The 11,599-nt window shown below is 54.4% G+C and overlaps 1 protein-coding gene across 4 annotated transcripts in view; it reads left to right on the top strand.

Annotated features, from left to right (window-relative positions):
• Window positions 1–5,425, top strand: part of SNX9 (sorting nexin 9) — a 52,821-nt gene extending 47,396 nt beyond the window's left edge. For all 4 annotated transcript variants that reach the window (XM_060205265.1, XM_060205266.1, XM_060205264.1 and 1 more), the window contains 2 exons: window positions 768–859; window positions 4,137–5,425. In XM_060205265.1, the coding sequence (XP_060061248.1) occupies window positions 768–859; window positions 4,137–4,184 (140 nt within the window). In that variant the 3' untranslated portion in view covers window positions 4,185–5,425. The remainder of the gene's footprint in view (window positions 1–767; window positions 860–4,136) is intronic.
• Window positions 5,426–11,599: the final 6,174 nt, after the last annotated feature.

The raw sequence follows: 11,599 nt of genomic DNA, 5'->3' as shown, positions 1-11,599 counted from the left end.
AGGTGGACACGGGGACTTGAACCCAGGTCCTTGCTCATTTTAACATGTGTGCTTACCCAGGTGCACCACCACCTGGCCCCTCTTCAAGTGCACAGGGTTCAAGCCCCTGGTCCCCGCCTGCAAGGGGGAAGCTTCATGAGTGGCGAAGCAGGGTCGCATCTCTATCTCACCTTCTTCTTTTTTTTAAACTTTTCTTAAAATCTTTATTAGATAGAGACAGCCAGAAATCAAGAGAGAAGGGTGTGACAGAGAGGGAGAGACACAGAGACACCTGCAGCACTGCTTCACCATTTGCAAAGCTTTCCCCTTGCAGGTGAGGACTGGGTGCTTGAACCCTGGTCCTTGTGCGTTGTAACATGTACGATCAACCAGGTGAGCCACCACCTGGCCCCTACTCACCTTCCTTCTTGATTTCTGTCTCTATGAAATAAATGATTCCCCCCCCCCCCCAGGGCGCTGCTCAGTTTTGGCTTATGGCAGTGCGGGGAGGGGGGGGGGTTGAACCTGGGACTTTGGAGCCTCAGGCATGCGAGTCTCTTAACATAACCATTATGCTATCTGCCCCCTTCAATAAATAGAATCATCCACGTGAGAATGTGGCGTTTGCCACTGACCCTTCAGATGAGCTTTCCCACCCCTCTAAAGTCACCCCCCCCAGGAATGGGTGGGGCCTGGATCTCGCTGATCCAGGGTGAACCCCCCCCAGGGGAGAGACAGGGTCGCCAGGTCCCGGGAGGGGCTGATGGGTGTCCGTGTCTGTCTTGCAGCGGAGATGAACCACTTCCACAGCAACCGGATCTACGACTACAACAGCGTGGTCCGCCTCTACCTGGAGCAGCAGGTGCAGTTCTACGAGACGGTGAGTCCTGGGCCCTCTGCGAGGGGCGGGCGGGGTGTGCGGCCTGTGGCCCGTGAGGCTGTGGAGGCAGAGACCCGTGTGACGCCGCTGTGCTCAGCGGCTCAGCCAGCCAGCCCCTTCCCTCCCGCCCCGGCCCCATTCACGGTACGTGATCAGGTCGTCGGAAAAGTCAGAACCAGAACTGTTGTGTGTTTTTCTGTGTGAAAATGCATCATGACTTTTCCAACTATAGATTTATTATCTGGAGACAGAGAATCTGGGGGCCAGGCGGCAATGCGCCAGGTGAAGTGCACATTATCACCATGTGCAGGGACCTGGGTTCGAGCCCCAGGCTCCCCACCTGCAGGGGGAAAGCTTTGCAAGTGGTGAAGCAGGGCTGCAGGTGTCTCTGTCTCTCTATCATCCCCTTCCCTCTTGATTTCTGGCTGTCTCTATCCAATAAATAAATAAAGATAATAAAAAAAATTAAAAAATAAAAGAGAACCAAAAAAAGGGGAAAAAATGGCTGCCAGGAGCATTTGTACCAACACCGAACCCCAGCAATAATACTTATGGCAGGAAAAAAAAAAGAGAGAGAAACTGAGAAGCAACAGGGAGACTGAGAGACGCCCAGAGCCCTGAAAACCACTCGTGAAGCTTTCCCCATGTGGATGGGACCTGGGCTCGAACCCAAGTCCTTGCACACGTGTTCTACCAGGCACACCACTGTCTGGCCCTGCCCGGTTTGCTCATTTATTTTTTGCCATTGCCAGGGTGTCGTGAATGCAGAATTTCACTGTCCCAGGCTGATTTTCTTTTCTTTTCTTTTCTCCCCCCCCCTTTTTAAAAAGATTTTATTTATTTATGAGAGAGAAAGAACCTGACATCACTCTGGCACATGCGCTGCCAGGGATCGAACTCGGGACCTCATGCTTGAGAGTCCAAAACTTTATCACTGCGCCACCTCCCGGACCACCAGGCTGATTTTCTAGATAGAAACCAACTGAAGGGGGGGGGCAGGTAGGGGAGTGGAGAGAGAGAGACTGCAGGACCAGAGCTTCTGCAGTGGTGCCGGCACTTGAACCTGGGCCGAGAGTGTGGATAGGCACTCCCCCCCAGGTGGGCTGTCCCCCCACCCCTATTTGCCTTGTGTCTCCTGCCTCTTTATCTTGGTGTCACATTGGACTACAAGGAGGTCTTTTTTTTAAAAAAAAAAAAAGATTTTATTTATTCATTACTGAGAAAGACAGGAGAGAGAGAGAACCAGACGTCACTCTGGTACCTGTGCCACCGGGGATTGAACTAGGACCTGCTGCTTCAGAGTCCAATGCTTTATCAAGGAGGTCTTTTTTTTAAAAAAAAAAAAGATTTTATTTATTCATTACTGAGAAAGACAGGAGAGAGAGAGAACCAGACGTCACTCTGGTACCTGTGCCACCGGGGATTGAACTAGGACCTGCTGCTTCAGAGTCCAATGCTTTATCCACTGCACCACCTCCCGGACCACAGGGAGGTCTTCTTATGAAGGAGATGGAAGTGAGTGATGTGAGGACACAAGGAGGCCTTGCTTCTGCCTCCCCCGCCCTGTGAGTCCCCACATGGGGACACTGGTGAATGGATGAGGTCATCCCAAGCCCTCTGCTGGGGACGGAGCCTGGCACAGGCCAGCTCTGGCCTTTGTTGTGAGTGGGAGCACCCAGGGGATTGTAGAAGGAACCAGAGAGAGAGAGAGAGAGAGAGAGAGTGTGTGTGTGTGTGTGTGTGTGTGTGTCTGTGAGAAACCTCAGATCTTGTCACTAGAAAGTGGGGAGCAGATAGCATAATGTTTATACAGAGACTGTCATGCCTGAGGCTGAGTAGTGCTCTGGTTAAAAAGAAAAAATGAGTAGTTAGGGTGATAGCCCACCTGGTGGAGTGCACCCCTCACTTAAGGACCTGGCTTGAGCCCTCGGTTGCTGCAGAGAGACGGAGATGCCGTGTCGTGGTGTCTCTCCTCTCTGTGTGTCTCCCTCCCTCTCTGTCTTACCCTCTGTCTGGCATGTTTGAAAATAGTGATATGTGTATATGTGACTTAGAAAGAGAAGGCAGGGCCATAGGAAAAAAATGGGCAAAAATATAGATAGGTAGACAGGACAGACATACATACATACATAGTTATAGACATACAGTCAACCCATATCTGTGGCCTTGGGATAAACCACTGCAGTTTGCTGGGGACACAGAACTCTGGTGGTGGAAACAGTGTAGAATTGTATCTCTGTTACCGTGTAATTTCATAAATCAATATTAAATCACTAATAAAAAAAATCATGTGAAGTACCCTGGAATCAGGGGAAGCTCTGGGGCTTCACTCAGTCTCTCGCTCTCAAAAAATTTCCCAAGAACAGTGAAATCACTCAGTGCAAGACCCAACTCTGAAAAGAGAAAAAAGGAAGGAGGAGAAGTGTGTTTAAAAAAGGAAGGGGAGGGGGTCGGGCGGTGGCTCAGTGGGTTAAGCGCATGTGGCGCAGAGCGCAGGGACCGGCGTAAGGATCCCGGTTCGAGCCCCCGGCTCCCCACCTGCAGGGGAGTCGCTTCACAGGCGGTGAAGCAGGCCTGCAGGTGTCTATCTTTCTCTCCCCTTCTCTGTCTTCCCCTCCTCTCTCCATTTTTCTCTGTCCTATCCAACAACGAATTGCGTCAACAAGGGCAATAGTAATAACCACAATGAAGCTACAACAAGGGCAACAAAAGGGGGAAAAAATGGCCTCCAGGAGCGGTGGATTCATGGTGCAGGCACCGAGCCCAGCAATAACCCTGGAGGAGGAAAAAAAAAAAAAAAAAGGAAGGGGAGAGGTGTGTTTAATCACTGGCTGTCTTAGATCTGACAGTTCTTAGGAGAAACTGTCCCTCAAGTTGATCGGCACCTTTGTGTCTCCCTCACTGAGACTAAATGTCTGACCTCTGTTTGCGAGCGTGACTTACCTCCCTGGCATAGACACAACAGCACAGGTGACGGGTCCAGGGACCTCTGAGCAATGTGTCCCCAAGGGCCCAGCTCCCTGACCCAGTGTCTCCATGGGCAGGGGAGGGGATCAGCCAACTGGGGCAGCACCAGCTGGCTTGTCGGACTCTCCAGGGGAAACTGCACAGGTGCCAGGAAATTCTAGAAAAGACTAAAAGTGTCAGCCAGACTAAGGCAGCAGACAACATGCGTGATGGACAACTTGGGCGGGGGTCCACCGCATTCTCTGAGCCCTCTCAGCAGGGGTGGTATCTCAAACCCGTTTTTTTTTTTCCCTGCCCTTCCCTCCTCCAGATCGCCGACAAGCTGAGGCAGGCCCTCGGCCGCTTTCCTGTGATGTAGAACCTCCTCCCACATCTGGCCAGGAAGATGACACCCCGGCCTTCCCTCTGACGGGAGATGTGGTTCAGTCCCACCCCGCCATCCAAACAAGAAGGAGAAGAGGAGGAAAAGGAAGATACTATTAACCAGAAAAAAGGCAGCAGGGGGAAAAAAACAAAAAACAACACCCTCTCCCATGGTATCAACCAGCCCGGAACACTGCAGTTTATCAAGCAGATGTTCATTGTGCGTTTCCAGAGACGTTACTTCCCCCAGTGAAAAAACCCTCTATTTTTTTTTTTTTTCTGGAAAGTACTGAGATGTCTCTAGTTTTGGGAGATAGAAGACTAGGGGATCTCCCCTAAGGATGGTCCTTCACAAGCCGCCCCAGACAGCGCCCCAGCTCAGACCATTACCCAGCACCATCTTCAGAAGACAGACGGACACGCCTGTGTATGTCCCTAACTCTGCCAAGCCCCCCATCTGTGTTGGGGAGCCACCCAACTGCCTTTTCAGAGCTGACTCTGCCACTCAAGTGCTTGCGGCTTCAGGAGCAAGGACTTGGGGTTCCTGGGGTAGGGGTGAGGCACCAGGCCGTCAGTTCGCGGATGCGCCTGCCAGTGGGGGTTCTTCTGTCCCCCGTGGCCCTGGCCTGGCCAAGCCCCGCTCCTCTCTCTGCCTTCTTCCCTCATGAGCTCAGGAGAGCAAACACAGTCCCCACCAAAGGTGACACCTGGGGGACCAGCGGCTGGGATAGCAGCTGGGGAGCGCGGGCAGAGTGCTCTGGTGACCTCCTGAACCCCAGAGATCCGACCGTCCAGGGAACCCAGCCTCCAGGGTCAGCACGCCTTCTGCCACTGTTGCCTTAGCCACAGCCTCTCTCCCTGCTTTCAGCCTTCTGCCGGGACAGTTCCCTTGTAGCTGGGAGAAGCTTGGGCCAGCACAAAACGAAACCAAAACAGAATCCAGAGAGGAGTTCTGAGGAAGGAGAGAGTCCAGGAACCTCGAGTTCTCTCACGATCACGGGTCTATTTGTTGTTGTTAATGTTTTCTAAGTAATCTCCTCCCCCATAAACACATCCGATTCTTCCCTTTTATAAAATCTCCAGTGTTTCTGATACAGCCATTTAATATATGTACAAATTGTAAAGAATATGTATAAATGTTTCACACAAATGTACAAGTGTGTAGAAGCCAACATATAAATAAATTGTTTAAAAAAAATCTGTACAGTAAATTCTCAAGGCACTTTTTCAAAAGCACTGCCTGGCATCTTTTTCTGGTTTGTTCTCCCCCCACACACACACACACACACATACACCCCTGCCCACTCCCTGCCCATAGCTGCTTCCTAGAGCCAGATGTTGGAGAGGGATCCTCTCAGAAACCCTTGTGATGGGAGTCGGGCTGTAGCGCAGCGGATTAAGCGCAGGTGGCGCAAAGCACAAGGACCGGCTTAAGGATCCCAGTTCAAGCCCCTGGCTCCCCACTTGCAGGGGAGTCACTTCACAAGCAGTGAAGCAGGTCTGCAGGTGTCTGTCTTTCTCTCCCCCTCTGTCTTCCCCTCCTCTCTCCATTTCTCTCTGCCCTACCCAACAACAACGACATCAATAATAACAACAACAATAAAACAAGAGCAACAAAAGGGAATAAATAAATATTTAAAAAAAAAGCTTGTGACAAAAAACAAAAACAAAACAAAAAAAAAGTTATTGGTTAAGACAGCCACGAGAGCACGCACACATCATAACTGACTTAAATCATCAGGGTTTGACCACCAAGACAAGCATCTTCACTGCTACTCTGTGGGTTCTCACTCCTTATGTTGTGTGTGTGCTCACGTGGCTGTCTTAACCTATAACCCATTGGTTGTTGTTGTTTGTTTGTTTTTGTTTTGGGTCACAAGGGTTTCACTACTCAGGGTTCACCTTTTCAGACAGGTCCTTGTGCATGGTAATGCGTGCACTCAACTGAGTGCCTCACCACCTGCTTCGTATGCTGTCTGATGAAGCCCAGAGCTGGGCTACGTCCTATGTGGTTCTGGGGACCAGACCAGAACCCCAGTTCTACCAGGAACATGCCCCCACACCCTGCTTCCTCCTGGTCCACGCCACATTTTTTTTTCTTTTCAATATATATTTATTTATTTATGAAAAGAAGAATAGGAGAGAGAATGAGAGAGAGAACCAGCCATCACTCTGGTACATATGCTATCAGGGATTGAACTCAAGACTTCATGCTTGAGAGTCTACCGCTTTCTCCACTGCGCCACCTCCTGGGCCACCACACCACACACTTTTCAGATCCAGTTTCACTACCAAAAAATGCTCAGCGGGGTCATTTCTGTGGCCCCAAAGCCCCCCCTCCCCCTCCCCCGGGGGCCCAGCAGCACAGCCCTCTAGAGAAGTCACAGAACCCGAGGTCAGTACCCTGGTTTTATTTGCCTTTTTTTTTTTTAAACTTTATTTTATTTATTACATTATTTTCCTACCAGAGCCCTGCTCAGCTCTGGCTGACGTGGTGTGGAAGATTGAACCTGGGGCCTCGGAGCCTCAGGCGACAGAGTCTGTTTGTGTCACCATTGTGCAGTGTCCCACACCCTGCCTTTATGTGCTCATCCAGCTGTGGCAAATCCTGTGTTTATTTATTTATTTATTTATTTTTCCTTTTGTAGCTCCAGAGCCTTGCACTTGCTCGACTCCTCCTGGACTGACCTTTTCTTTCTTTCTTTCTTTCTTTCTTTCTTTCTTTCTTTTTTTTTTTTTTGCCTCCAGAGTTATCACTGGGGCTCGGTGCCTGCACTAGGAATCCACTGCTCCTGGCGGCCATTTTTTTCCATTTTTGTTGCCCTTGTTGTTGTTACTATTGTTGTTATTGCTGTTGTTGGATAGGACAGAGAAATTGAGAAAGGAGAAATCAAGAGAGGAGGGTAAGATGGGGAGAGTGATAAGACACCTGCAGACCGTCACCGCCTGTGAAGCGACTCCCCTGCAGGTGGGGAGCCGGGGGCTGGAACCGGAATCCTTACCCCGGTCCTTGCGCTCTGTGCCACGTGCGCTTAACCTGCTGCGCCTGACTTCCCGAGTGGACCCTCTTAAGGAGACCCCTCACAATTGGTGGAGCAGTGTTGTGCTGTCCCTCTGTCCCTATCTCTCTATCTAAAAGAAACAACAAAGCCCGGGGAGAAAAAACAAATGAAGTTTCACTATTTTCAGCAAAACAGAGAACTCCAGGGAGGCAGTTTGTGAAGCAAAATCAACAGGAAGAGAAAAATAAACAGCAGATGACCTCACCTATGTATGCAGTGTAAAGAAATCAAGAAAATAAACAGACTTGGGGAGAAATCCAAACAAACCCACGGGCAGTACAACAGACCAGAGACAGCCAGAGGGGGAGTGGGGCTCAGAGGATTGGGGGGCGCACTAGACAGAAAGACAAGACAACAGCCGCCTGGATAGGAGGCAGGGGGGACAGTCTGAGTTTGGTTTCCAGCATCACATGTGCCAGAGAGTAATCTGGTGTCTTTCTCATAAATAAACCTTTACAAATGTGCCGGCATGGAGAGGCAGACCCTCGTGCTGAATGAAGCTTGAAAGAATCCTGTGAAGTGAGATGAGCCAGAAAGAGGATGTAGATGGGGTGGTCCCACTCCTGGACAGAAGTTGAGAAATAAGAACAGAAGGGGAACAAAGCAGAACTTGGACAGTGTTTGGTGTCTTGCACCAAAGTAAAGGACTCTGGGGAGGGATGGGCGGGGGTGGGAGGGTTCAGGTCCTGGTGCAGGATGATGGAGAAAGATTTAAGTTGGGGGCCGAGTGGTAGCGCACCTGGTTGAGCGCACATGTTACAATGCTCAAGGACCTGGGTTCAAGCCCCCGGTCTCCACCTGCAGGGGGAAAGCTTCACGAGTGGTGAAGCAGGGCTGAAGGTGTCTCTCTGTCTCTCTGCCTCCCCATTCCTCTCAGTTCCTGGCAGTCTCTATCCAACAGATAGTTGAAAAAAGGTTTTTTATGGCCTCCAGGGTTATCGCTGGGTCTCCACTGCTCCTGGAGGCCATTCTCCCCCCCCACCCCCGTTTTTGTTGTCCTTGTTGTTCTTATTATTGTTACTGTCATTGCTATTGTTGTTGGATAGGACAGAGAGAAATTGAGAGAGGAGGGGAAGACAGAGATAGGGAGAGAAAAATAGACACCTTAAGACCTGCTTTACCACCCGTGTAGCGACCACCCTGCTGGTGGGGAGCCAGGGTTTGAACTGGAATCCTACCGTGCGGCCCCCAGACTTTTTTTTTTTAAAAGAAAAAGGTTTAAGTTGGGGGTGAGAGTGTTTAGTAGACACCTGTCATGGGGAGATAAGAAACTTTATCCATGTGTTAACAACTGTACTGTAAACCCTTAACCTCTCAGTTTAAAAAAGCGGGGGGGGGGGGGGAGGCTGGGCAGTAGTGCAGCGGGTTAAGTGCACATAGTACAAAGCATAAGAACTGGCGTAAGGATCGAGGTTCGAGCCCCCAGCTCCCCACTTGCTTCACAGGCGGTGAAGCAGGTCTGCAGGTGTCTATCTTTCTCTCCTCTTTTCTGTCTTCCCCTCCTCTCTCCATTTCTCTCTGCCCTGTCCAACAATGACAACAGCTATAACAACAATAACAACTACAACAAGGGCAACAAAATGGGAAAAATGACCTCCAGGAGCAGTGGATTTGAAGTGCAGCCCCAGCCATAACCGTAGAGGCAAAAAAAAAAGGGGGGGGGGAGTAGACAAGAAAAATGAATTTACTGGAAGCTTCCAGGCAGGTGAATGAACAGTTATCCAGAAGGAGGAAGATGTGGGCTCGGTTCCCCTCGAACCTCCACAGCTTTAGAATGGAATGAAAGAGTGCACAGAGCTACTTTGGGAAGTCACAAAGCTCCGTTTCAGGATGAGGCTGGGCTCTCTGAGGCAGCCACCACTTCAGAACTCTGAAGACTCAATACCTGTTGCATTTGCTGTCAAGCTGAATGCCTCTGGCTACCTTGAACCCTCCTCCCCCAAATGGGCACTAGATCTACAAAGGGAAAGGGGGATTGTTCCTGTGTGAGTGTATCTTGATGAAGTCTGTTGCGGTGTTTGCAAGCCCTGGTTAGTGGCACACTTAGTAAGTCCCTTTCAGGGCAGATGCAAAGGTCTGTGGAATTACCAGCAGCTTCAGAATCACAACACTGGCACGCTGCCTATGCATGCCCTGTGTGAGCAGAGCAAGGCTCATCAGAGGACTCGGAATGGTGAGTTTATGTCTTCAGAAGTGGAGGCAAAAAACAAAAAACAAAAACCGTGCTTCTCCTGGTGCCTTGAGGTCCCTGCCCTGGTGCTAGGGTTGGAATGCCTGGAACTGGATGGGGCGGGGCATGCCCCCCAGGGTTCTGCCGCTAGCGTCCCGGGCTTGTTCTCCTATCCCCACCCCCTACGCCCCCACCGGTTTTCCAGTTTTCCCGCAGGTTTCCGGCCGTTTCCCGCCTCCAGGCAGGGATTCCCATAAAAGGCGTGCCCGGAGGCTCTGAGGGCTATGACGTCCGTGGGTGCCGCCTCCTATGCCTGGAATGAATGGAATCTCCTCCCCCCACGCCCCCCAGGCTCGGAATACAGGTTGCCCAGGGAGTGGGCCCTGACCCACAGCAGCCAGAGCCCCGGTCACCACAGAGTGCAGCCCCGGGTAACCGCGTGCGACCCCCGGAGTGCAGCCCCGGCCACCTTGTGCACCCCTGAGTGCAGCCTCAGTCACACCCTGTCCCCCCAGGAGTGCAGCCACGGCCACCCTGGGTGCCCTCGGAGTGCAGCCCCGGTCATCCCCCTGTCCCCAGGGAGTACAGCCCGGGTCACCACAGAGTGCAGCCCCGGGTAACCGCGTGCGCCCCCCGGAGTGCAGCCCCGGCCACCCTGTGCACCCCTGAGTGCAGCCCCAGTCACCCCCTGTCCCCCCAGGAGTGCAGCCACGGCCACCCTGGGTGCCCTCGGAGTGCAGCCCCGGTCATCCCCCTGTCCCCAGGGAGTACAACCCGGGTCACCACAGAGTGCAGCCCCGGGTAACCGAGTGCGCCCCCCGAGTGCAGCCCCGGTCACCCTGTCCCTCAGGAATGCAGCCCCGGTCACCCCGTGCGCCCCCAGGAGTGCAGCCCCGGTCACCCCCGTGCGCCCCCAGAGTTTAGCCCCGGTCACCCCGTGCGCCCCCGGAGTTTAGCCCCGGTCACCCCGTGCGCCCCCAGAGTGCAGCCCCGGTCACTCCGTGCGCCCCCGGAGTGCAGCCCCGGGTCACCCCGTGCGCCCCCGGAGTTTAGCCCCGGTCACCCCGTGCGCCCCCGGAGTTTAGCCCCGGTCACCCCGTGCGCCCCCAGAGTGCAGCCCCGGGTCACCCGTTCCCCCAGAGTTTAGCCCTGGGTCACCCCGAGTCACCCTGTGTACCCCCCAGCCCCGGTCGGCCACTCCGTTGTCCACCGAGAGTGCAGCCCCGGGCCACCCCGTGTGCCCCCAAAAACCAAGACACGGACCACCCCGTGGACCCCAGAGCCGCGCCCAAAGGAAGTGGGAAGCTGCCGGGTTCCAGCCAGTCCCCTCCCGCCCCTCTGGAAACCGCGCCCGGGCCTCCCAGCCCAGGGGTTGTAAGGGGAGCGCGGCCCGCGGTGGCCACGAGGGGGCGCCCGTAGCAACTGGGTGGGCGGGGCCTGGCAGGAAGGGGCGGGCGTGGCGGAGATTGGCGGGACGGGGAGGCGCGTGGCCTGGCGGGCGTGCTCGTGACTGGGGTGGGCGTGGCCTCGCGTGATGGGGCGTGGCCAGAGGGGGCGTGAGCAGAACTGGACGTGGCCTGACGGGGCGGGTGGGCGTGGTTTGGGCGGGGAGGGGCGGGGCCTACGGGGCGGGCCCGGGGTGGGCGTGGCCTGGCCCCGGCTCAGCGAGGTCGAGCGCAACTCCGGGTGTCGGTGGGCGCCCCGCCATGGCTCTGAGCAAGGGGCTGCGGGTTCGCGGGCGGCCGGGCGCGGGCGGTGGGGTCCTGCTGGAGGCGCGCGGCCGCGGGGACGGGCTGCTGTTCGAGGCGGGCGCGGTGGTCACGCTCGGTGAGTGGGCGCGGGGGGCGGGGGTCCGGCCGGGAGACCGGGGCGCGGGCACCGCGGGCGGGGTCGGGGGCGCCTTGGAGGGAGCGACCGGGGCCACGGCGACCCGCACCCCTGCTCTGGGGACGCGCCGCACACGCCCGGGGCCTGCAGACCTGCCGGGACACGTGGGAGATGCGGGGTGACTCGGGGGCGACTGAGCACCTAGCACCTGGGACACCTAACGCCTGCGGCCCTCCCGCAGGTCAGACCCGGCCGCGCCACTTGTGAAAACACTGACAGCCGTGGTTCCGGGTGCCGGCTCCACCTGGGTGCTGGGCACTAAGTACTTGGGTGCTAGGTGCTGGTTCTGTC

This window comes from Erinaceus europaeus, chromosome 13 (assembly GCF_950295315.1).
Source record: "Erinaceus europaeus chromosome 13, mEriEur2.1, whole genome shotgun sequence".
In the NCBI taxonomy this organism is placed as follows: Eukaryota; Metazoa; Chordata; class Mammalia; order Eulipotyphla; family Erinaceidae; genus Erinaceus; species Erinaceus europaeus.
Note: the sequence above shows the minus strand (reverse complement) of the source record. Positions and strands in the feature narration are given on the sequence as shown.